At 36.6% G+C, this 23,966-nt stretch overlaps 1 protein-coding gene across 6 annotated transcripts in view; it reads left to right on the top strand.

Moving 5' to 3' along the window:
* Nucleotides 1-20,937, top strand: part of LOC121096559 (U2 snRNP associated SURP domain containing) — a 46,062-nt gene extending 25,125 nt beyond the window's left edge. For 5 of the 6 annotated variants that reach the window (XM_040612588.1, XM_040612590.1, XM_040612591.1 and 2 more), the window contains 12 exons: nt 300-462; nt 947-1,026; nt 2,076-2,163; nt 3,436-3,558; nt 4,975-5,131; nt 5,507-5,602; nt 6,191-6,257; nt 7,253-7,415; nt 15,511-15,621; nt 18,057-18,175; nt 18,974-19,150; nt 20,422-20,937. In XM_040612588.1, coding sequence (XP_040468522.1) covers nt 300-462; nt 947-1,026; nt 2,076-2,163; nt 3,436-3,558; nt 4,975-5,131; nt 5,507-5,602; nt 6,191-6,257; nt 7,253-7,415; nt 15,511-15,621; nt 18,057-18,175; nt 18,974-19,150; nt 20,422-20,560 — 1,483 coding nt within the window. In that variant the 3' untranslated portion in view covers nt 20,561-20,937. The remainder of the gene's footprint in view (nt 1-299; nt 463-946; nt 1,027-2,075; nt 2,164-3,435; nt 3,559-4,974; nt 5,132-5,506; nt 5,603-6,190; nt 6,258-7,252; nt 7,416-15,510; nt 15,622-18,056; nt 18,176-18,973; nt 19,151-20,421) is intronic. The other variant, XM_040612592.1, reaches the window with a different exon arrangement.
* Nucleotides 20,938-23,966: the final 3,029 nt, after the last annotated feature.

The raw sequence follows: 23,966 nt of genomic DNA on the forward strand, positions 1-23,966 counted from the left end.
AAGTCATTATCATTATGAATTCAGTTTATTAGAGATACTGATGTGCTGCATTAGGTACTTCTCACTTGTTTTTCTTGATTTCTGTATGTAGTCAAGACCTGAGTGGGAATTTTTTGCACTTTATTTATGTAATGTGGATGCATATGGTCATCAGTCACTGAAAAAATTTAAGCAACAGAATATAAAATATTATAAATTGCTTTTGTCATAAAGATGGAAAAATAAGACATTGTTAAATGGAAATTCACCAAGGTACTGTTAATTTTATATTGAAAGTATTAATATTTCTGATATTTCAGACAGAGGGACAAATTAGAGGAAATTCTGCGTGGATTAACACCTCGGAAAAATGATATTGGTGATGCAATGGTTTTCTGTCTAAATAATGCGGAAGCTGCTGAAGAAATTGTAGACTGCATTACAGAATCATTGTCCATTCTGAAGACTCCTCTTCCGAAGAAGGTGTGGAGATTTTGTATTCTGGGGGAAGAGCTCACTTAACAGCATGTGCATCTCATTTACAAGCATTATTTCATAAGTTTCAGATAGCACTGAGGTTTTGTATTAAAATGTGGGCTTGAATTTAAGTATGCTTTTTTCCTGTAGAATTTTGTTATATATTTTTATTCTTTTTCACCTTGCTTGTAAATGATGTTCTGCCTTCCTGCGAAGTTGAAAACAGCAGAATAGTCTGTTCAAACAAGGAAATAAAAATTGGAATGCCATGATTTTTGTAATACTATATAGTGTCATGTTGCAGTGGTAGTAACCTGTAGCATAACAGAGGGCTAATTGGCTCTTAGCATGTTTATTAACAATATGGCTACGTACACTTAGTTGTAATTCAATACTTCTAGGTACTTGTATCGTTTCTGGAAAAATGCATATGTTTTCTGGGTAATTAAAACTCTAGAGTTATCTTAACGTGAAATGTGCTTTATTGTAGATTGCAAGATTATATCTAGTGTCAGACGTGTTATACAACTCTTCGGCTAAAGTTGCCAATGCTTCCTACTATCGAAAATTGTAAGTATAATATTTTAGTTGATGATGAATAAAAGAAAAAGAATATTCTGATTTCAGTTTTGTACATCACTGGTTAAATGTGGTTGTAGCGAAAGTGACACTTTTCTATGAGGCTGCTGTTACAACACTGGTGATACTTACATATCTTTGCCTGAAAATGTGTAAGATGCAGCATGTTGGTGCATAGTATTGCTTTGTAATGCAAAAAGTGTATATGCCCTATGCAAGGGAATGCTGGCATGGAACCTCACAGAGGTGAGAATAACTTGTGCCTCTTTACAGAAAGACAGTTTGTAGATAATATTCAAGGTATGGTATAGCAAATAACCCATGTGAAATAGTTAATTTTTGAAATTTTCTTTTTTTTTAGTTAAAAGCTGTTTTTTAATTCTCCATGAACTTTGGAGAACTTATAATGGGATTATTTTATTTCTAAGGTGTTGAGCAGAATTTAGGAAAAGTGTCCAAGGGAGAGGACCTTTGTCCTTTTTAGATACTTGCTTGTGTCTGCTGCCTGGAGTCTTTCTGGTATTGCAGTAGCTTGATGGGGAATATTCAGCGTGTTACAAAACTCTAGTGATTGCAAATGTTTGTTGTTGCAGTGTGTCTTTGCTGTGCTGGTTCATTTTTTGCACATTGAGAGAAATTCAAGGGTAGCTAGGCAGCTGTTAATCCCTGTGCTTTCACTGAGCACCTGATTGAGTAAATCAGAACAGAAAGGTAACTAAGATTTTTTTTAAAATTGAATTTTGAGACCATTCTTTCATTGTGTATAAGGTTGTAAAACTCCTTTTATCCTCCTCCAATCTTTCTAGGCTGTATAAAGAGACTGCAGCAGATGTGAAGATCTCCCTTCACAGTTCTGTTGTTGTCCAAGGTGATCTAATATATAGTAATCATATTTGCTTTATAGTTCAGTTCATGGCTACTATAGGGATCAGAACCTTGTGCTTTTGAGTCCTGTGTCCCAGGTATTTTCGTGAATTATATATGTCCAGAAAGCCTGTATTACAAAGTTTAACTAAAGAAATGTATATGTTTAATTCTAGTTTTGAAACAAAATTATGTCAGATATTCTCTGATCTCAATGCTACTTACCGTACAATACAAGGCCATTTACAGTCTGAAAATTTCAAGGTATGTATTTCATTGTTACTTACATGACATAGAAGTCAAATAAATAGATGCTCCTGCACAAGAGATTGCATACTGTGATAGGTGGCTTAGACCTCAAGCTTTTTAACTAAGTTGTTTTTTAAAAAAATAAAAAATGAAATTTAAGTTTTCTGTCTTGCAGAGATAGCCGTGAAATTGAGGAAGAAAATTAGCATCCAACAGTTGAAGTGTACTGGTAGATGTGTAGTTGTGGAGTTGAGAGGGTATCTGTCTAGTACTTGGAACTGCAAACAAGACCTTCTAGCTTTTTGATTATTGTTGGACCACCTATATTTTAGTTTCAAAAATAAATCTGGGCTGCTCAGCGTGGAAGGAAACTGCTGGACATAACAGCACAAAGTTACTTTTTAATATTTTTGTGATAGCTAGGCTTTATTTTTTTAAGATTTGATAAACAATCTGACCATAAGTAGTTGAAAGTGATTTTTGAGATAAAGTACTCTGCTTCTCCCCATTCTCACTGCCGGCGTAGCTTTTCCTTATCCTGTTTTAAAGATGTGTCAACAGTTCTTCTGTTTTGTCCTTTTTTTTTTCTTTCTAATCAGAATCTTTAAATTCAGGCTTACAGTGTAGCTAGTTTTTCTGTGTTAAGGTCTTTATTCCAGTTGTCCTACCTTCTCTGCTCCCAGTTGCTCTGGATTGAGAATTAATTTCAGTTATCTGCTATTTTAGACCTGTTTATTAAGTAGTATAGTGAAGACAGGCAGTAGATTTTACTTTTTTTTTTAATAATGTCTACATCTCTAGCTACATTTAATGTGTCAGGTTTGTGCTGAAGCCCATCATTTCAAATATACTTCACTTCTACACACAAATGAAAGTAGGAACATGATTTCAGTTCAGTAGTATGAATAAGCCAGTGTTAAATTTTAGTTATTTTAATTTACAAAAGGAAAGATATTTTCTGTTACATTTAGTAGAGGCACTTGCTTGGAACATCTAGGCAGAATGAAATTTACTATTGGGCTAGGAACTGAACAGCTGAAATTGATAATGTAACAGGAATTTAAAGGAAAAATGAAATGGAAGTGAGACTTTTTTAAAAAAAGTAGTTCCTCTCTGTTTTTTTTGTTCAATTACTAGTCTTGCCCAGCATAGTATCATTGTAATATTCTCCAGTATGGGACTACTTAAGAGTAGCTGTCTATAGTAGTAGTTGTCTGTGGTGTATTTCCTATCACTTAACATTTCTTAATACAAATTTATTAGCATTTCTTTTTCTATTACTTCTAGCAACGGGTAATGACATGCTTCCGAGCATGGGAAGACTGGGCGATCTATCCAGAACCATTTCTGATCAAACTACAGAATATTTTCTTGGGGCTTGTAAATATCATGGAAGATAAAGAAACGGAGGTAAGTGACCTTGGTAGTGATGCTAGTAGATAGTAAGGAAAAATGTATAAATATAAAATAGGGCTTGCAAGGATTATTTTGATACCTATGTTAAGGTGAATAAACAGAATTTGCATCTGAAAATACCTTACGATACTGTATTTAAGAGCAAGGATTCCAAAGAAAATAAGTTTTAATTTGCTTGTGTGTTTGTTGCTTATAGATTAGGTGCTGTGGTGGAGTTCAATTGTAAAACCATTTCAGGGCAGACTAGTGCAGAATGACAGGTATTTCCTTTATAGTGGAAATACTGTAGTATCTCTCTGTGAATTTTGAGTTAGAATTTCAGGCATTAGTTTTAATCGCTGACAGTTCTAAATAGCTAGGCATCTGGCTACCTGAATCATCCACTTTCTTTTGGTTTGAGTGTCACACTTGGATGTAATGGAGCCACATGAGCTTTCTTAGTTTGAGAGGAAGATTGTGATAGATCATTTACACTGGTGATATTCTACTTTGATCTTTGCTGTGTTGTATTAGAACAGTAAGTTGATAACTTTCTAGTTATGCTACAGCATCTCTCCCTCTCCCCCTCTCTGTCTCTCTCTTTCTCTCTTTCTCACCCCCCCCCCCCTCTTTTGAACAGGATATGTAGTGAGGTTCAGTTGTTGCTTAGTGATGTGTATAAATTATTATTCAATATTTTGAAGCTCTAGGCTTAAAATTTATGGAATACCATTAGCACTGTGTGAATGTATTCTGATATGTTTACAGTTGCATATAAAAATTTTTTAAGAGAATCAAAACAGTAGACGCTAATAAGTGGATGTATGTTCAGGATAAGTTCATTGGTAACTCTGTGGCAGCATGCCTTTCAGAGCGATGGGAGGGAGACCTACAGTATCGTTGGAAGGTTTGCTTCCTTCCCTTTGCAGTAGGGTGGGATGAACATGCATGTGTGAAGGACAGTGCTGGTACCTAACAAGTTAGAATATGTAGGTGTATTTATCACTTAGGTGTGTTCCTTAAATTTATGTTCCTGCTAAATAGTTGATTTTTGTCAGTTGTTCAGATTACTGGTGGTTAGGGAATTTTTTGTATGTAGTAAGCATGATTTATCAGACTGTGGCTCATTTCAAGCTAAACCTCAGCTTAATAGCTCTTCTTTTGAATATGGGTAATGGAAAGCTTCCAGTACATTGTGCACAAATACCACATTCTTGCTTGTGATTTTTTTTTTATAGGAGGATATTGTTGTATTTTTCCTTTGCAATAAGCAACTGTACTTAGTAGCAAAAATTTGTAAAGTTGAGATTTTCTGGGGGTTTGTGTATTTTTAAAGCTACTCCTTTAAAAAGAAATGAATCACTAGTTGGAGAAGTAAAGAAAAGCAATGTAGATTAGTTCTAGAAATAATTAACTATTATTTGCTCTCAGGAGGTACCGGATGATCTTGATGGTGCTCCCATTGAGGAAGAACTTGACGGTGCTCCACTGGAAGATGTGGATGGAATTCCTATTGATGCTGCTCCTATTGATGATCTGGATGGAGTCCCAATTAAATCGCTGGATGATGATCTTGATGGAGTACCTTGTATGAAGTGTTTAAACTTTACTTGCAATTTGAATCTTCAATTTTTGATGACCTTTTTTTTCCCCCAAATAGTTTTTACAAGTACAGCCAAGAATTAACATGTCATGTAGTTTTGTAAAATGTTGAATTGGCTATTTTCAGTCTGTTCTAGGAAGAATGAGTTTAAGAACTGCTTTTAAATTGTAATTGCTACAGAGACGCAGGTGTTTTCTGATGATATGCATATCAGGTTCCAAATCCTAATTTCTTTTCTTTGCAAATATTAAAGTGGTATAATAAGCTTAATTATATAAATCTGATTGTTATGTTAGGGTTTTCCCATTTGAAATTTTGTAGAACTTTGGAAATTATTTTCTATGTCTCTTTCCCTAACAGTGGATACGGCTGAAGACTCAAAAAAGAATGAGCCGATATTTAAAGTTGCCCCTTCGAAGTGGGAGGCAGTGGATGAATCAGAATTGGAAGCTCAAGGTTAGTTTTCAAAGTACATATTAAACTAAGACACTTTCCGAAGTGACCTGAAAGCTTAATGTCACTTACCTATCTCATGATTATTTTCTAACTGGTCTGTTTTCAAGTGCTAATATAATTTCTTCAGTTATACAGTAGGATTTTTCCAATTGTAACTTCTTTTATTGGTTTTTAACCTTAGTGAATTTTGTAGTTTTTTGTTTATGTTATTCTACTTCAGTAACTTACCAACCTTTAAAAATAATTTCTAGTTCATTAAGAATAAATATTGAAAAAAAAATCTGGGTATGTGGTTGGCAGTCTTTCCAAATTTTTGTTTGGAAGATGAGATTTTGCAAACTGACAAATACTTGTCTGCTATTGAAGGATTTATTCAAACATGATATGCAGGGTAAATTAATAGTTCTGTAAATAGTAAATATTCTGATGATGTATAGTTCTGAGTATTTCTGTGAAACAGAAAGTCTGTATTAAGTGCTAGGTGCTGGTAAAATTTATCACATTATTTTTATTACGTGTACAAATATTAATTTTCAGATTAAGTGATAGGTTTTTCTGTTGTTAAAATTATTTTACTGTCTCTTCTAGCTGTTACTACTTCTAAGTGGGAACTTTTTGACCAACATGAAGAATCTGAGGAGGAGGAAATTCAAAAGTAAATACTTTTTCATTCTGATGAAAACATGTTCAACTAAAGTTGGGTGTCTGTGGAACTCCCTATAAAATATATATGTATTATAAGAGCAGAACAAAAATGAAATTTAGAAAGTAGGAAAATAAGAAATTGGAGAGAAATCAGGATTTTAGTGTGGCATTGCTTTCGGCCCCCGTAATGTTTTTCTAACACAATATATTACACCTTTTAGTAGAGTTGTTAACATTTGATGTACATTGATGCTGATTTGATAACTTTATGTCAAATAGTAAGAACTAAGGTAGTAGTATTTTACAGTTTGGAAAGGTTGATGTCAGGTATGCATGAATGTATCTAAACCCTCTGCCTTTTGCTTTTGAGATAAACACAGTGAATAATGTTTTGACGTATATGTTTCTTTGGATGCTGATAGACTTCATGCTGTCTGCTGTTTTTGAGCAGTCTTTTACTTCGTTCTTTAGGCAATTGAGAACATCTATTAGTAATGCTTTAAATATCTTACTACATTGTATGTAGTCCTGCAGCACTCTAGTGGCCAGTCTGGGAATATAAATTTGTGTATCTGCCATGTATCAGGTTTGTTTCCAAAAAACAAAAGTGTAATTATTTTTTTTTTCTTTTATAAAACTTAGTGTATCTGAAAAGCCTGATTACAGCACTTAAAGAGATTTTGTTGAGGTAGCAGACTTGTATTGTAGCTGAGTTAAATACTGATTTTGTGACTAAATTTCAAACGTTCTTCTGCATTCTACATGAAGAGTGTAAATTAAAGGAGTAAGAAAAAAATAACTAATTAAATGAAAATATTAGACATATATCTCTCGCAGACGGAGACTTTTGTAGCTGCAGACTTTTAAATAATGTAATCAACTAACAGATTGCAAAACTGGTAACTAATAGAAACTTAGTAGGAGAGATGGCAAATTTTGTAACAGATAATAGTCTTAAGAATTAATGGAGATATATATACAAATTTATTTATGTTTTCTTTAAAGTCAAGAAGAAGAAAGTGAGGATGAGGAAGACACTCAGAGTTCTAAGTCAGAAGAGCAACACATGTATTCCAATCCTATTAAAGAAGAAATGCCTGAATCTAAGTCATCAGTCAAATATTCAGAAATGAGTGAAGAAAAGCGTGCCAAACTCCGAGAGATAGAGGTCAGCATGTGATGTTTTGTGCCACCCTTCTGTACCTTTCAATCCTGTTCCCCACCTCCCCTCCCGCCTTGAGGTCTGTACATATAATTGGGAGTTATTTTTACTGAAATAATTTTAGTCCTATTATATAGTGGTGGGGTTGTTTTAGTGCAGTGTATTGTTATAAAGGTATATTTGTTTACAGCCTTGCCTTGCCTTGTTTTGGCTTCCAAAATACTTCAGGGAAAAAATGAAATACTGAGTCAGGGGATATTGCATGTTGAGAATTACTCTTCTTTTTCAGTGTCCTTTTTTTAGTACCACTGTTAGCCTTGGATTGCTTGGGTTCCTGTAGACTTTTCTCCTCTTGGCAAATACGAGTGGCTTTTGGATGTGGCCTTAGTCCTATGTTTTTCTTGTTCTCTCTGTTACTTGCCTTGAAATGTCTGTATTTTCTTCCATTTAAAAATTACTCTTTTCCCGGTGTCAGCTATCAAACAAAGAAGTAGATGCAACTAAACGCAGGTGGTCCTGGAAGTGGGGCGTTTTAATTGAAGACCTACGTGCAGTTTATAGGGCTCATTTCTTCTTTTATCCTTCCTCCAAGTATAGCTGTTAAAGTTGATGAGCGCATTCTCAGATTTTCCTGCTGGCTTCTGAGCCTGTGATTGACTGAGAAGGGAACTGAAATTTAGCATGAGCTTTGTCTAGCAGTGAAGCCTTTCTGTCATATAGTGCTGCCCAGAAACAGGTTTAAAATTGCATGTGACTTTCCAGCTTTTATTCAGTATTAAAACCCACTGAAACTGAAATTCTTGTGCCTTAGTTTAGTGCGTTAAAATGATATTAAAAACCTGCTAAACTACTTGTTGCAGTTGTAACTTCTCCAAGTGACACGTTACAATCTGGGTAATATTTTGAAGTTGGAATTGTGGCTGCCTACCTATTTATGCTATAATGTACTAGTTAGCTAAAACCAGACATTAGCAAAACTCCGTAATACTCTTGTAAGATGTACAAGCAATAATATTTTAAAATGCCACAGTTGTTTTTCCCAAATATGCTTCTGTTTAGTAATTCAGATTATTAAAACTAATGGACTACAACTAAGCCCTTAGAAACATCTTGCTTTGCATATCAGTTTGAAAGTTCATGACACACAGCTGAAGTGAATAAATTCTGAATTTGAGAAAAGATAAACGGTATTTATGCCTGACTTGACTCATGGGGGCAGTAGTTCTGTATAAAATGCATGATGTTAGACTAATGAAAGTACAAATGAAACTAGTTTTCATTTTGCTGTAATAATGATTGTAGCAGTTATGGAAAAAAGGGCTCCTTTCAGATTGAGTATCTGTTTTATAGATGTTGCCCTGGCTGCTGCAGAGGCAGATTAGGAAGTGATTTACTTTAACCGTTGTCAAATTTTATCCTGCATAAGTGTTTTAAGTTCTTTCGTCAATGTATCCTGTCTGTTGTAACAGTTTTATGTGGTAAATATTTGAGGTTTTCAAGTGCTTGTTGCCAAGTTTATTCTTTGTGGTAAGTAAATTACCATCTCCATTTCGGACTTCTGGAACGATCAGAAAAGGATTTAATTTTTTTCATTTTCAGAAGATTTCAGACACTATGTAGAAGTACTTAAGTTTTAAAATTTCTCCTCAAGTTTGTCATTGACAGGAAAGTATTCCCTGTACTACTTCAGAGCATTTACATTTCAAAGTTTCTTAGTGTGTACCTAGTCCCTCCCAAAGAACACATCCATTATTAAATTTGAGGAGATGAACCGAAGGGAAAAAAACCCTACAATTACCAGCTTTAACGATTATGCCATTTAATATATGCTGTTAAAAATGTCATGTAAAATCTTTGGCAAAAAACCCCAGTGAAGTCTGATTCTCCAGCAGTTTACACAGTGACTATTAGGGAAGGTGAAACATGTTTTTTCATGGATTTTTTTTGAAATTCTTGAATAGAAACAACAATTCTTGAGACAATTAGTAAATTAAGTTTGTCAGCTGGGAGGGGAAGGTGCAGTAGGGAACAAGCTTTAGTCGTAGCCATCAGACTGGTGTCATCAAAGAAGGCAATCATTGACATAAACAAAAAAAACCAAAATCAGTTTGTCACCGCCCATACCTCTGTTAACCTTCCTGAAGTGTGGATTAGAACTTAGAACTAGAACTCTGCAATTCTAGAACTTGGCAAGAGCAGAGGCTTTTTTGTAACACTGAACAACAGTGATTTCTTTACTGTTTTTTTGAAGTGTGGAAAGACTGGTGCTTTGCTTTATGTTATAACTCGAATTTCAGAATGGTCTTCATGGTGCTGTGCACGTGTGTCTCTCTTTCCCCACCCCAGGGACCTCTAAAAGGAAGGTGTATTCCTCTTTGTAGACTTCAGTGCTGTGAAGTGTTAGAAACATGGGAATTCTACAGTGTTTAAATTGTTCATTAAGCTTGTTTCCTCAAAGCGTACAAAAACTCACAGACACAACTAAGCAGCATTGTCCTCCTTGGACCTTCCTCTAAGGTGCTTCTGTCTCCATCTTGCTGCGCGAGATGTTACAATCCTACTCTAAAAAAGCACAGTGCGGGCTTCATCTGCAGCAGGAGGCAGGCTCTTCACAAATCCAGATGTATCAGGGCTTCCAAAAAGGGTCAAACAAGATTGTTCCCTTTTAGAGGCTGCCTTTACTCGCCTTTGTGTTAGCCACCTGACACCTCAAAGTAGTGTTTGATTGCTTAATCAGAGGTAGAAGAACAATGGTTTTCAGTCTTCCTGTTCAGCCTTCCTGCTATGTACCACTGGGCTCCAGGAGATGCAGGGTTGGATTCTCTTACACTGTCCTGTGTTTGTGTTCTGTCAGAACCCCCTGCCCAGTGCATAGATGGAGATATTTTTTTTATTTTTTTCCCCAAAAATGTGTCTTGATATTTGAGGTGCAAATTATTTTTCCACTGAGAGTCAAATAACCTTCTTGTGCATGTCACAAAGGGAAGGAGGTGACTCTCCTTGCTTTCTTTGTACAAATTGTTCTACCAGACAGAATCAGAGTTCCTTTAGTGTAGCATTTAGTCTCCAAGAGAGAATGACTGGAGTGCAAAGTAAGAATAGATGTAGCATAGGCCACAAGAGCAGATTGTATCCAAGGCCTGTCCTGAATTTCAAGCGCCCTGTATAACTCTGTCAAAACACCAAAGTTCCATACAGTTTCCACTGTTTCTCTGGATTACGGTGCTTAGTACGCAAAATGTTCACTTCTGTGTACTTGTTCATCAAGTTATAGGAGCTATCTGAGGCTTGTAATCATCACTAAAACAATATAACCTTTGGTCTTTACTGTCTGCGGAGGTTTCTGTACCTGGCTCGTGTGAGGCCACTGCAAAATGGCAAAAAGATGGCCATTAAATATCTTACTCATTGTGGCTTAGTAATAACAGATGAAACAAATCGGCTCCTGCTTGACCGATAGTTTCATTAGTTATAACAGTTCTTCCATGGAAGGTAGTGTTAATTCAGGAGATTCTGGTCTTCAAATGTACTTCTGTTTTACACGAAGACAACAGCAAGGAGTTGCTTAGCTCCAAGACACATGGCATTCTGTGAGTGGGATTGAGTGTGCCAGAGGTCTGTTACGGCTGAAATGGTATTTCACATGTGTGCATAAGTATCGCTGTCATCTATTGTTGATAATATATTGTATCATATATTAATATTGTGAATATTGTAGGTGCAGAAATTCCACTGCTCGTAGACTTGCTGGAAAACTCAGCCTTTCAAAGAAATATTTTGCTCTGCTTCTGGCAAAGTCTAGGACTTATTGCAGCTATTGTTGGGGCAAGTCTGTTTTAAGGAAAAACAAAACACTTTGGTCTGCTTGGATGTCTATCCAAGATTATCTAGACTGTAATCAGTGTAGATTTGAGTGCAGTTATGTATTGAGCAGAAATTCTTGTATTTCATCAAGCATCTGGTGATTAACTTCCTAGTTAGTCCTAGTATGTAGTATGCAGCTAATTTACCTCAAATAAGTGGCCAGGCTCAAACACAACTTAAGTTCTGAGGCCCTGTAATTGTGGAATAACCTCTTGTGAAAAAGCCTTTTTTCATCCTGAAAACCGCTGTTGTGGACACAGCATCAGCAGAAGATCAGAGAACCAAGAACGGTTTTTGAAAGTAGATTCATTTTAAGCAAGGGAGGCTACCCACAGCCACCTGTTTGTGTCAGAGTGCAAAAAGCTACAGGTGGGGCGTCAGTTGGTGTCAGTCTGTGGTTTCCCTGAACCATGGCAGCAAGATGGTACCCTTTTCCGTAACTTGCTGGCTTACTGCTGGCTAGTCTGTAATCAAGGCCTCAACTTCTAGAAGAGGCTGAATGTTTTAAACTCTTGTCAAAGGGGGAGAATGTCATGATGAGAACCAGTAGACAAGAGGCATGTTGTGGAGGTGTATATCTTGAACTTGAGAGATACCTCTTCATGGCTAGTAAGAAACATGATCCCTGTGCTGGAGCATTTAGTGGAGATTGCTGGCAGGAACTCCAGTGATACTTGACACTTCTGCAGGGCAGTCTCTGAAAACCTCTAAACTCTCTGCTGTGGAGGACTGCTGTGTCTAAGAAATTAGTATTACAAAGGTTTGGCACAGGGTTTTGAAAAATTTTCCCCTTCCATATTACCAAGCGTATTACTGACTCCAGAGATAGTGTAGATAAAGTCAATGTGTCTGCTCCTGAGGATGGGCAGGTGTAATAGTTTTTGTCTGTTGGACGAGAATAGTTAAAGAATAACCAGTTCGATGAGAATGTTTTAGTTCTTTCTAAGTGCATGTTTACAAAGTGGAATACTTAGGAAATTTATTGATCAGATGCCTAAGCAGATTTCAGCCCAAGTTTTAAGGATCTTTCTCCTGGAGATGGTGGTATCTGGAACTGTGTGATAGGAATATAAGCATCATATACTGTACATTAAAAGATCCATAAGTGTTCAGGGCAGCCAATATGCTATGAACAGTGAAACACTGAAGGGAGATAATGAAACATGTAAGTTTATATAGTAGTTCTAAGCAGCAGAATTCTTTAGAGAATTCGTTTCTGGACTTTGGGACCCAAGTAATTCCTTCTCTTTTAAAATCTAGTTCCTGTGGTGGTGTGTTAGAGCAGATAGCAAAAGCTGCTATACATGAAGCTGTGGGATGAGTTGATCTGATCTAATCTAATTGTTCACCTCTGCTGAAAGGGAATATCCTGATCCTACCTGTGAGCTCTGGCACTTGATTTCTTCCCCTGAGCCAATACATCTCTTTGCAACTGGGGAAAAAAATTGAAGGTGGGGGTTGGGCTTCTGCTGGATTAGTGAGCTGATCTGGCTTATGAAAGGCTCAGCCAAGTACTGCAGCTGCTTGCAAGGGCAGGGTGGAGGAAGAACCCTTTGGCTGGCGTACAGGAGTGGAGGAGGAAGGTGGAAGAGAATGATCTTTCTGTAGTGAGCTGTTGATAACATCTCAGCGGTTTGTAACACCTAGTCTCCTTTTCCAGAGGACATACTAGAGCTGATTTCCTCTACCCACAGCATCTTTCTAAAAGGAGTCAGTTAACATGGGTTCAAGGGCAGATACAGTGGGTATGCAGAAGAGAGATTCATTGATGATTCATGTGTAAGACCACAGCTGTCTCAGGAAGCTGTACAATCTTAACATAGTTGGGAGTTTGAGCAGGTGTTCAGTCGGTGGTTATTGTGGAGGCTTTTCCTGTTTTTCCTCTCTTCCCCTAGGCACCTTCTAATGACCACTCAGCACCCCATCCACCCCACCCCAGTTACTGAAGAAGTTGCATTCACAGTTGCTGTTGGCATTTTAAATTTCACACCAGCAGTGGGCTGCAGTTCAGCATCTCTTGCATCCAGATTACTTTATGAAATAGAGTAAAGCCTGTTGATTGGATTCCTAGTTTTCCTTCATTTTGGGTTATACATTGGGCCATAGACTTGAGCTTCCTTGCTTTCAAAATATGGTTAAACAGAGAGCGTGTCACAGGTTTGTTGACTAAAAATGCAAAGAAATTAAGTCTTGTAATGAGGGGGTGGTGTTTTGTGCTGGCTTTTTTGTTTGGGTGTTGTTTTTTTTTTAATTATCTGGGTGATTTAGTTGGAAAATAAAGCAGAAGTTTTATGGGCATGTTCATACCATGACAATCCCAGAGGCCTTCTGGATCAGCTAAGCCTCCTCTGTACTTCTTTTCAGTACTGAATGTGCTGAACAACTAACGGCCTTGGAGTTTACATGGTGGTAGAGAATGCAATATTGGCTTCTTACCAGAACAGGTGGTACTGGGTGACACGGAATATATGGTTCCAAGAGGTGTTCATGCTTTTGAAACTTAACGTATTTTGAAGGGGGGGGGCGGGGGGGGAGAAGAAAAAATGCTTTTGTGGAAGGTGGAGTGGTATGTGACAAACGACAATGTCAGGTTTCCATTGGCTGCTGACTGTTTAGTTGGCTGAATTGTAAGCAAAAAGGTAAACTGCTCAATGGTTGGTAGAGCATACACTGTAATTGAGGGAGGTAGGCCGTACATTTGTCAGAAATTTGCCATGGTACAAGATAGCAATGCCCTTTTTCCTTTCTCTCCACAGCCCGCCCCGCCCCCCCCCCCCCCCCCCTTTTTTTTTTTCTTCCCCAAAACGTATTGTTCCATCATGTTTGACACTAAACTGAAAAATGTGTTGTTGACATAAGCTCTGTAACTGAAGGGGAAGGGAATCCTGTTCAAAGTAGTGGTATCCTTGCCTGGGTTTTGTGTTTCTTAATGTATTTGTTCTTGTGATTGGCTTGTTTTTGTGATGCCTTTCCTTTCTGCGTAGTCAGTAATTAGAAGGGCTGATTAGAATATATGCTATCTTCATAACCGATCTGGCCTGCTGCTTTTGAGAGGGAAGGAAAAAACCTCTAGGTTTTGATTTTTGTGCCTACTTCATATTAGGGAATTGAGGACCTGGAGAATAAGAATCCTTTCAGATAATCAAAATGGACACAGTTGCAGTCTCTTTTCCTTTGTGTGCTTTCAGTGTGGAAGAGTTAAATATTTCTAAAGAGAAAAATATTTTGTGTTTGCTAAAAATGAAACCTCAAGCACTGGAAAAATCTACTCATATGTATGACTGTGCAGGTCGTTATTGAAACAGGAAATACAGGAGGCTCAGAGCTTAAACATTTGGAAGAGGGCTGACAAATACAACATGACTTACTACTAAGCTCACTGCTCCCCCCAAAAAAACCCCAAAAAACCAAAAAAACTTCCTCATCCAAAAAAAATTGAAGGATGGTTTGTAAAAGGCCACATCAGTAAGAATAGAGAATTGACAAATGATAAGAGATGTAAGTGAAGTTTAATGGTGTGAATCAACTTGGAGAAAGGTTTTAGTGTATCTAGATGGGGAAAAAAATTTCACATGGAAAAATTCTGACATTTGCTTAACTTTGTGACTCAGTTGAGGATATTATTGTAGTAAATTTAGCATTACATTTAGCAGCACTAGTGAACTGAATTTTGTTGCTAAGCTTGGTAGCACATGGAAGAGTATTATTTTAGTAAAACCCACTTATTTCAAATCAACCACACTGTGCAAACAGCCCTGAAGAGGAGATGCATTTGGTTTATGTCCTAATTATGTCAGTCATTTGATTTTAATATTTAGGGTTAAATGGAAAAAAGGCTGTTTCTGAAGGAAAATGGAGTAGACAAGAGAAGTTGAAACAATATATTAAGTAAGACATCTGCAATAAATGATTTCATTTTGAAAGAAAAAAAACCCAGATAAGAAATACTACAGTGCAGTGTTCTAATAATGGGAACAGAATTTAGTACAACAACAGAAAAAAATCCCTTTATTTTTAGTTCTTATTATGTCTGTAAACAACTGCAGGTGCCTGCAGATGAGTGTGTGGTTTTGCTGCCTTGATCCAGTTTAAATAAAGTTAGTATCTTTTTGTGCACAAACTTGTATAGAAAGAATGAAGAACACAGATTATAAATCATGGAAATTTCATTTTCAGCCACCTGCCTAACTGCATAATAATAAGCCCAATAACCTAATGGTCAGTATTATTTTCACAGCTTAAGGTGATGAAGTTTCAGGATGAGTTAGAGTCTGGGAAAAGACCCAAGAAACCAGGCCAGAGTTTTCAGGAACAGGTTGAACACTATAGAGACAAGCTGCTCCAGAGGGTAAGAAACATTCTTTATGTTTGGCTCTGATTCTGTGATAGGCTTTTATTGAGTTCATCAAATGTAAGGTGGCATTAAGTATAACAACACATGGTTCTCATTAAAATTCTGCTGTGATGTCAAACTGCATGTCTTAAGTCCAAGTGCTTTCTGCAGAGTAGATACAATCTCTCTTTTTAATCAAAATGATGTAGTATTTCACACTGTACAGTTGGGTATCATTAGAATGTATTGAAACCTTAGAGGTCACTTCTGGATCTGCTACATAAAGCAAACTGCTAGGTGTGGGAAAGGGAAGGGAGAGCTGTCAATTGAAGATGGTCATCAGGCTTTTCATTTTGCTTTTAGTAATTGATCCGTTGTGCTAAAGGCTTCCAAAAGAAGAGAAAGAATAGTATTAAGCAGTATATGTGCTTCTGATTCTCCAGTGTCTAAGATTTCCTGGATAATTCCAGCTCATACTGCACCCAAAAGTGAATAATTCTGTACCATTGCCATTTTTAGTAGTCCTCTCTGGACTATGAAGTCAGAGCAGCATTAAAAATTAGCAGCATATATGTGATGTCATGTGATCTTGAATCTTTGAAACATAACGAAAGAACATTTAACATGTTTGGACAGTGCATTTAGTGAGAGAGAGTAAGTGGCAGTCACTTCTTTAATCTGGTTTCACAGCCTGACAGATTAATGATGAAATTAGGTGCCCATGCAGGTTCATGGAAGGTAAATGCAAATAGGCAGTTTTCACCAGGTGTTTGTCTGCACTTGTTCTTTGCTTTACTTGGTGCTCAATATCCGATGAATTCACTAAAGTAGTTTTGCACAGTACCTTGAAGAAAGAGACCTGTAAAAATTAAGCAAGCTGTTCCCTGAAGGAAATGTACACATTTAGAGGTTGATGTTAGCAGTTAAATACTTGTAATATTTTAAATGTAGTTGTATCCTCAAACTTCCCACTTCCTCAGTGTTTTCTGTAACTGGAGAAAGAAGTGATTTGTATGTAAGTGCAGAAAGTGTAGTGAGACAGTAGCTTAAAAAACCAGAAATCATAATCCTTATAACTCTGTTAGCTGCCTTGTGTTGAGCTAGTTCAACCAGCTTGCAATATTTTAGATGTGTAATAATTGTCTCATTTTCAATGATGAAGGTAATATTTAGTTAAGAAGTATTTAATGATAGTTATAATAACCCCATTGTTAAGTGAATAACTTTATTTTTTGCTTTAATGACATAATAAAGTTAGTTGTGTAGTGATAATGTAATACTGGTTCTGATTGCATTTCCCGTGAACTCAGTGATTAGCGTTGTTTTTTGTCCAATTTACTATAGAACAAGCCTTCCAAGAGTACATTTCCTAGTAGTATTGTATGTTGCTAAGAGAATAGGAACTTTACAGCTGTATGTAAAATACTGTTTATTTCTATTTATCAAGAGAAAATAAATAATTAGTTATGCTATCAAATAAGCTAGGCACATTTTAAGAGCCCATTGATTTTAGTGGAATCTAATAGTTTGCAGTAGTAGGTATAATGATAAGAGACACTTTAAAATGTTACTGGTAAGTCTTCCATGTAAAGAAAATGTGAGACTGAATTAGTATAGCTGTCCTAGTATTTCCTGCACTTGTGTTATCTCCCCTCCCTCCCTTCCCTGTACCCCCTCTTTTCTTTTATTTAGCTGAATCACCCCTTCTTTATCATCTTTATGGGGTATGCAGGGGTTACCAGTTTTTGCTATGGAAGGAATTTTTTTTTAATGCCAGTGCTGAAGGAAGCACATCTCTTGATCTCTGTGTTCAGACTTGCTGATGGTTTAGGTTTCTTTTTTGTATATAATTAATTTTCTAACTATTTGACAGATATATCAAATGAGGTGTGCTCAGGGTGTAAATTTCCTTTAAAAATGGTCCTGTTAGTATATAGAAATGGACCATATTTGTGGTTTTTTTTGACACGGTAGATGTTATTACAGAATCTTGTTTTTATTTTTGTTTTGTCTTTAAATGTCTTGTAGTTTGGAGATTATCTCAATTTTCAGTCTGGATTAATGAAGATGAATGCACGTGATTTAAGTAGAAAGGGGGTCCTGGTTTTCTTTGATGTATAGTTTAGTTTAGAAAATCTATTACAGCTGTAATATTTCCCTGAAATTTGTAAAATTGAAGACTTAATTTCCAATTAAATACTCAGACTCTCACATAGGGTGACATTTTTATGTTTTTGTCAGTGTTTGTGTTCCAACAAATACTTCTGTTGTGTACAGAGAAGTAGTAAAGATTTGAAGAGCCAGTATGGTGTGACCATTAGTTCCTTCTGAGATTGTGCTGTGTTGTTTCAGTGCTCAGTGCTTTTATGCTCTTTGTCATTAGCTTGATAGTCTATACTTACTAATCAGTCACACCTCACCTGAATTCATGAATGCTTCTGATAATTTAGGAAAAAGAAAAAGAGTTGGAAAGAGAACGGGACAGAGACAAAAAGGACAAGGAAAAATCTGATTCCAGGTCCAAAGATAAGAAGGAAAAGGAGGAATGTACACCAACGAGAAAAGAGAGGTATAGTTTTCCTTGGAGTAAAATGGATGGGAAGAAAAATCTCACAGATACTATCTTTGTTGAAATTACATTATGTCATGTATTATTTACAAAAAAAACCCAACCACAAAACAAAAAAAAAAAACCAACCCAAACCACTTGAAGCACTCTTTGGATATTAAAACATCCTCCGAAATTTTAAAGGCATTGTCATTTTCATCCTGCGTCAAGTGACTTACCCTTTTGCATAGAACCCCCTTTTGGCTCATTTATGCCCTGAGGAAAGATGGTAAAATAATTGCCAGTTGAAAACAGGATATATTTAACTCTCTTTTAGCAGTAAATTGAGTGCAGTGTATTAGAAAACTATACTGGTCATACCACAAACCATTTGTGGTGGTTTAAATGTTATTCATCTCATGGTGAAAATCCTTCAAAACAGCTAGTTTTAAGGTAGTTGATTGTATGCTGTCATTTTCTAATACTCGTATAGCCAAACTGTTCCGTGGTGTTAAGTGTAGATAGGGTAAAATGCCTTGCTTTTCAGGAAACTGTGACAGAATGTTTTTACACTGCAGTAAACAAAAGATGAGTCACAGATCTTAATTTTTTTTTCAACCAGAAGAAATCTGGTGCACATGTTGGGCTTGATGTATTGTTATTAAAGTAATAAAAAGCCTACTACTTTTTAATTACTTAAAAGGATCTAACATTACATGGCAAAAGAAAATAACTACAGAATGGAATCAATTTCCTTAATATACATTTTCACTTCTCTGTGTGTGTATGTACATAACTGTATTTGCTTTCTTTACAAAGGAAAAGACGACACAGTGCTTCACCTAGTCCGTCTCGCAGCAGTGGCAGTAGACGAGCAAAATCTCCATCACCAAAATCAGAACGCTCAGAGCGCTCTGAACGGTCTCACAAAGAGAGTTCACGTTCTCGGTCATCACATAAAGATTCTCCCAGAGATGTCAGTAAAAAAGCCAAAAGGTAAACTGGTATCTTGTCTATTTCAGGTTGTGGGGAAGTTGAATATAGGTGTGGTTGGTTGGGTTTTTTTGTTTGTGTGTTTTTTAGCAGAGCACACTTGATACACAAGTATTTTCTGTCATAATGGACTATACCGCATGTTCCTGCTTAGTATCCTGGGACACTGCTGTCTGAAGGGTATACAGCCTCCTGCCTTCATAGCGCAGGGCTCTTCATTTCTGTGTTCTTGTTTACCTGTTTACGGACAACTTTGAGAAATCCTGCTTTAAACCAAAGTGCCTTGCTGCTTTATTAGCCTTGTATTCTCAAAGGACAAATCTTCTGTAGGAAGTTCTGTATAGAACTTCTCGAATTAAAAGTGAGTGTGCAGTCTTTCCCTGGTTTGCTTACATGAAGCTCCTCTCCCATGTTTGTTTTTTAATGAAAAAAGAAAAAATCTAGATTAGATACTCTTCATGGGTTTTTGTTTCCGAAGTAGGGTTTCCTGATATCCAGACTGACACAAATATTTGTCTCTAGGTAATGTTAAACTTGGGGTGAGATTTCATTATTGTATTGATGCTTTTGTAGTTCAAAACTTGAAAGTTCAGTTTCCACTTCTAGAGCTGTAGATATCTTACTAACACAAGATTCCTCAGCCATGCCTTTCAGCAAAGCATAGTACATATTTACAGCAATCTGATTCTTGTGCTGAACTTGGGAATTTAAATAAAAGTAGAAAAGTATTTGAGGTTTGTTTTTTTTAATATGATGGTCATTCAATTTAGACTATATCAGATAAGTGTTTTACATGTGGGTTAGATTACAGTAAGTTTATTCAGTGTCTGTTCTTTTTCTGTGGAGTTACATCACAAGCTGAACATGTTTGATGAAAGCCAGAAGTACTTCAGCATAACGCAATTCAATGTAACTTTTCATTTCTGTTTTCTTCTATATGGATGTAAGCTGCTATTAATACAAGAGCCAAGGTGGTTAAGGCATATGTGGAAGGTTGTGAATTCCTTATGTTGGTTTAAGAAGGATTTGAGTTGTTGTTATTTTTCTTGTGGGTTCTAAGCATGGAAGTTAAGCCCTAATTCCATTAAAAAACTTAAAATGCAAAAATTGCCTTTTCCTCAAAAGCAAGATACCATTCTGTTACTTCCCCATATTAAGGTATTTTCTACCTTGTTTAGCTCAATAAATGAATGCCAAATAACTACAGAAAAAGTTGGTATTAGAAGTTAGAATTTGATGTAAAACTTTTGTTTTTGGTTTTTTTTTTTTTGCAGGTCGCCATCTGGCTCCAGGACACCCAAAAGATCAAGAAGATCACGATCCAGATCCCCTAAAAAGTCAGGGAAAAAATCAAGGTCTCAGTCCCGTTCTCCTCACAGATCTCACAAGAAGTCAAAGAAAAGCAAACACTGACAATGTTAATATTTTTTATGATGCTGTCACTTACTGGAAATGCGGTTTTGTTTTTGTGCCTGAACAGTCTGTTAAAAAACAAAAAAGCATTCCTGATTTTTTTTTTTGTGAATGCACGTGTATACTCATGAATATTGGCATCTGTAGACCTGTCATTGTTTTATATTGTACAAAATATCTTCATTGTGACTGTTTCCCAAAAGAAACATTTTTGTGTTTAGAAGTTTCATCAGAAATGTGTGTAACTGATCTGCTGGCAGTAGTGATATTTTGTTTTAGAATGTTGTGACATAGCAGAAATAACTCAAAATGTTCCCCCTTTTTGTAGCTTTGACAATTTGAATTAGATTTCAAATAAAATCTGAACAGAAAATTAAGATGTTGTTTTATTGCCCCACTGGTGATACAGATCTCTAAAGGAATTCATAGTTTGTTTGGAAGTACTGTGTATTTCAGACATACTATGGTGCTTAGGTCTTTCAGTATAGTGGTAGCTGTTCCGCTTCCTGTTGTCACTAGTTTGACTATCCACGTAAAGGCACCTTTTGAGTCCGGTGGATGGGTTTTCTTTCCTGCCGTGGTGTTTTACTGTAAGAACAGTTGAGCAGTCTGGTACCTGCCATGGTAAGCTTTACAAGTAAATCTGTGCTTTGTATTTCTCCGTTTTAATTGCAGGAAATTTGTGACACCAGAGTAATGTTTTTGTTCATTTTTTAAAAAGGGCCTCTGCAGAGATGCATAATATGTATGTGTATATATCATATACATATGATGCATAAGTAACAAGCCATATTTATGGCATGCATGGGGAACAATAAAGACGGCAAGCCTGAGGCTCTGACTTCTTCATTAAGTATAGGTACAGTAATGGCAACCTACAGGACACTATTGTTTTCTAAAACCGATTTTTACTCCAAAAGGACAGCTTTTACATTGTTTTACTGAATTTATTCCTCTGTTGTGGAAATTCTTCAAAACAGGAAAAAATTAAAAAAATTATTACATATTTTATTTATTAATATTTTGGAATGAAGAGGCTGTGTTTAACTTTTTTTTAATGTTAGGTTTTCCCTTCTCCAAACCTGTTCTGTGTGTTAGGCATTGATGTGACTTTAAATCGCTTCACCTTGGTCTCTTACCATGCAACCTTTCTGTGGGTGGGAGTGGGGGAGGGATAAGAAATGGGGAGGGCTCAATGTTTATACTTGGAGGTGTGGGGAGATTGTAATAAAAACATAAAATTAAAAGGGATCTGGCCTCCTGTGAACTGTTTCCAAAAGCAAAAGCTGTACAGGCACAGAGTGCTGGATGATGGTGTGGTATTACTCTACAGGTTTTACGTTGTTAGAATTTTGTAAATGTGCCGGCAGAAAATCTTATGTTGTACATGTATATATAGCCTAAGAGGCAACACTTACAGAAGCAGGAGTTAAAAGGTCTTTTGAAAAACGTGCATATTTAATTTTTTTTAAAATATATTTTCTTCTGTCTCTTTTTATTTTTTTTTTTTTTTTGTTCCTGATGGGAGACTTTGTTATAAGATTATATAAATTGTTGCAAATCTGAGAATTAAGTGGAGAATTCTCTTTGCCAGTGAGGACTGACAGATGATCTGGAATACTGAAAACACGGAGAATGCATGTGCACTGTAAAGACTTTCTTAGAACGAGTATTGGATAGATGCATTGATAATGAGAAAAGAATACACGTTATATCTGTTTACATTATAAAGAATCTGTTTAGAAATATGCAGAGTTTATTTTTTATATTTTTCTTTCTCCCTGTAGCACAAGGTGTTTTCGATGTACAGATTTTGGTAGCTTAAACTATTAGAAACTAAGTTATGTTTTTCTTAAATTCTGTGTAACCACACCTGGCACAGTCTAGGTAAGGTTTTCTAGAGCAAAAAGTACATACTAAAACCTGTTGGGGACGCAGAGAATTGTAACTGTACAATAGGAAGATCACTTCAGATCTGATTAACTTACTCAAAATTACTACTTTTATCTTGTAGCTGTTTATAAATGTAAGAGTGATAAATGTCAGTGTTCTTGGTGAGACTAATGATAGTTCGCCACAGGAATATTCTATCTGCAGAATCAATTGTGTATTTCATTTAATAGCTAAAAATCCTCAGGGTAGAAAATCACTTAGCATTACAGGTTAGCCATACTCTTCAATAATTAATTCTGATTTCAGCTTTTATAAAATTCTTATCGGTGATTATAAAAGGCTCAAGCCAAGCTAGAGTGCTAGCGGAGCACACCCATTAGACTTTATTTTGTAACAGCTTTATTATGCAATACCTTTTTTCAGGACCTTTATTCTCTAAATACCATTCTCATACCTCTTGTTCTTTGCTTCATATCCTGGGCTTTAGAAAAGCTGTTTTGTACCTAATAGTCTTTTAAGAGCGATTAAGAATCTATATCCTTAACTGGATGCCTGGGGTTTTTTCCTGTTGAAAAGAACATATTTTGATCCTACTTACTCTTTTTTTCCCCCTCCTCTTATAAATAGTTTTGATTATAGCTTGGATTTCTGCAAAGAAAAGTTGGGAGGAGACAGCATCTGGCAGCAAATCTTTTACAAAAGATGCAAGTTAATATTGAAGACTAAAAATAAGGCTGTGTGTGAAATTTATTTTTCCTTAGGTCATGTTGCAGTGTGCCATTAGTGTGTGACTTGCATTTCTGCAGCTTTTTTGAGTGAAATGGTAAACATTACCCCGTTAATGTATGATAAGGGTAATTTAAATATTGATCCTGGGATTCAGGAAGTAGCATTCAGATGAATCCTTGTAGAAGAAAAAGCTATGGCCTGAAGAGGTGTGGTCCACGTTCCCAAATGGTTTTTGTGTTTGTGCGGGAAGAGGGAGCCCACTGCCCTCTGACACCCCACGGTCAGTGAGCATCCCCCCTTCCTTTGGGAGGGGGGGAGGCGTGAGTGGCTGAGGGGCTTATCTGTCCTCTCCTGCCCTGCCTTGGGGGTGATGGCAGAGGTAAATAGTCATGCTTTAGATTTATCCGAAATCTGAAGCAGAGAAACTAAGTGTAGCTTGCTCTGGCTGAGTTCTGGTGGGGCTGAGTAACCCCCCTGCAGCCTGAAGCAGCAGCTGCCGGGGCCTGTCTCGGTGTGGGGTCACGTTGGGAGTGGAATGTGTGTGGTATATTCCCGGGAATGTACCTGAGACTCGTGCTGATACATTTTGGTGAAGCCTACCCAGCGCTCCATAGGGCATTCCGATATTTATGTGAAGGCTGCCTACGTACACCGTTGTGAGTTCATCTTTTTTTTTGTTCTTTTCTTTTTTTTTTTTTTCTGAACCAGTCCTGACCTCTGTGAGTGTCTCAGACTTGATCAGTCTCTTGCTCTGAGCAGGTGGGCCCTGTCTCAGTGGAGAAAA

This window comes from Falco naumanni, chromosome 13 (assembly GCF_017639655.2).
Source record: "Falco naumanni isolate bFalNau1 chromosome 13, bFalNau1.pat, whole genome shotgun sequence".
Lineage (NCBI taxonomy): Eukaryota > Metazoa > Chordata > Aves > Falconiformes > Falconidae > Falco > Falco naumanni.